This window comes from Myotis davidii, unplaced genomic scaffold, assembly GCF_000327345.1.
Source record: "Myotis davidii unplaced genomic scaffold, ASM32734v1 scaffold150, whole genome shotgun sequence".
In the NCBI taxonomy this organism is placed as follows: domain Eukaryota; kingdom Metazoa; phylum Chordata; class Mammalia; order Chiroptera; family Vespertilionidae; genus Myotis; species Myotis davidii.
Window position 1 is genome coordinate 205,267 of NW_006283437.1, and position 979 is coordinate 206,245.

General features: G+C 62.6%; 1 protein-coding gene across 1 annotated transcript in view; it reads right to left on the reverse strand.

The window, feature by feature from the left end:
- Positions 1-979, reverse strand: part of AQP8 (aquaporin 8) — a 9,842-nt gene that overhangs the window by 7,254 nt on the left and 1,609 nt on the right. The window contains exon 3 of the mRNA XM_006753627.2: positions 908-977. Within this exon, the coding sequence (XP_006753690.1) occupies positions 908-977 (70 nt within the window). The remainder of the gene's footprint in view (positions 1-907; positions 978-979) is intronic.

Consider the following 979-nt stretch of genomic DNA (forward strand, 5'->3'; position numbering starts at 1 on the left):
AAGGACCAGAGCCGGAGGGTCGGCGGGGAATGGGGTCTTACATGGGGGCATGGGGGGGCCCAGGGCAAGGAACAGGAATGTGGGACTTGAGACCAAAGTCTGCAGTGGGCCAGGTCTTAGAGCCATCGTCCAGACCCAGCCCGCTAGCAGGCCCACCCTGCCACCTCCACCCTCCCACTCACCCACACGTGCCTAGCAAGGCCTACATCTGGAAGGAACCCTAGTTGGACTGACACTTGAGGGAAGGGAGGAGAAGAAGGAGAGGGAGAGGGGGGCGGGGGGGAGGGGAAGGGAGGGGGAGAGGAAGGAAAAGAGAGAGAATGGAAGAAAGAAGGGAAGAGGAAGGGAGGGGGAAAGGAAGAAGGGACTGAGACAGAAAGGGAGGGAGGGAAGAAGAGAGGGAGGGAGGGAGGGACAGGCCTACGGAGGGACACAGGGAGGGAGGCAGGCGCTATGGAAATTCTGGGACAGAAAGGAAGAGCCAGACTTCGTGTTGGGATGAGAGGGTTCCATTGGGAAGTTGAATTTGAACTCCCATCGAAGGCGGAGAACTCGGGTTAAGGGCAAGCTGAGCAACACACCGAGAGGTGAGCTCGGGGCTCTGGGAGGAGAATGTGTTCCCCCGGCAGCCCGGGCAGAGCTGGGTGGGCCGCCCGTGGCTGAGCGAGTGGCTGGGTGAAACGTGCGGAAACATTAGGGCCAGCAAACCCCCGAAAGCCAGGAGTGGACTGGGAGGGAAACCTCTGGTGCGGAACTTGCCTCCGCTCCTGGGCTGTCCAGACGCGGAGAGAACGGGGTGGGTTGGAGTGAACCAGTGCCCCCTCCCACCCGGTCCCACTGGAGGAAACAGGCAGAGTTAGACAGTCCCCACCCCGCCCCCAGCAGCCCCCCCGAGGGGATCACCCACCTTGGCCAGGGAGGCCCCGAGCAGCCCCCCGCACAGCTGGGACACCCAGTAGGGAAGCAGCATCGTCAGGTT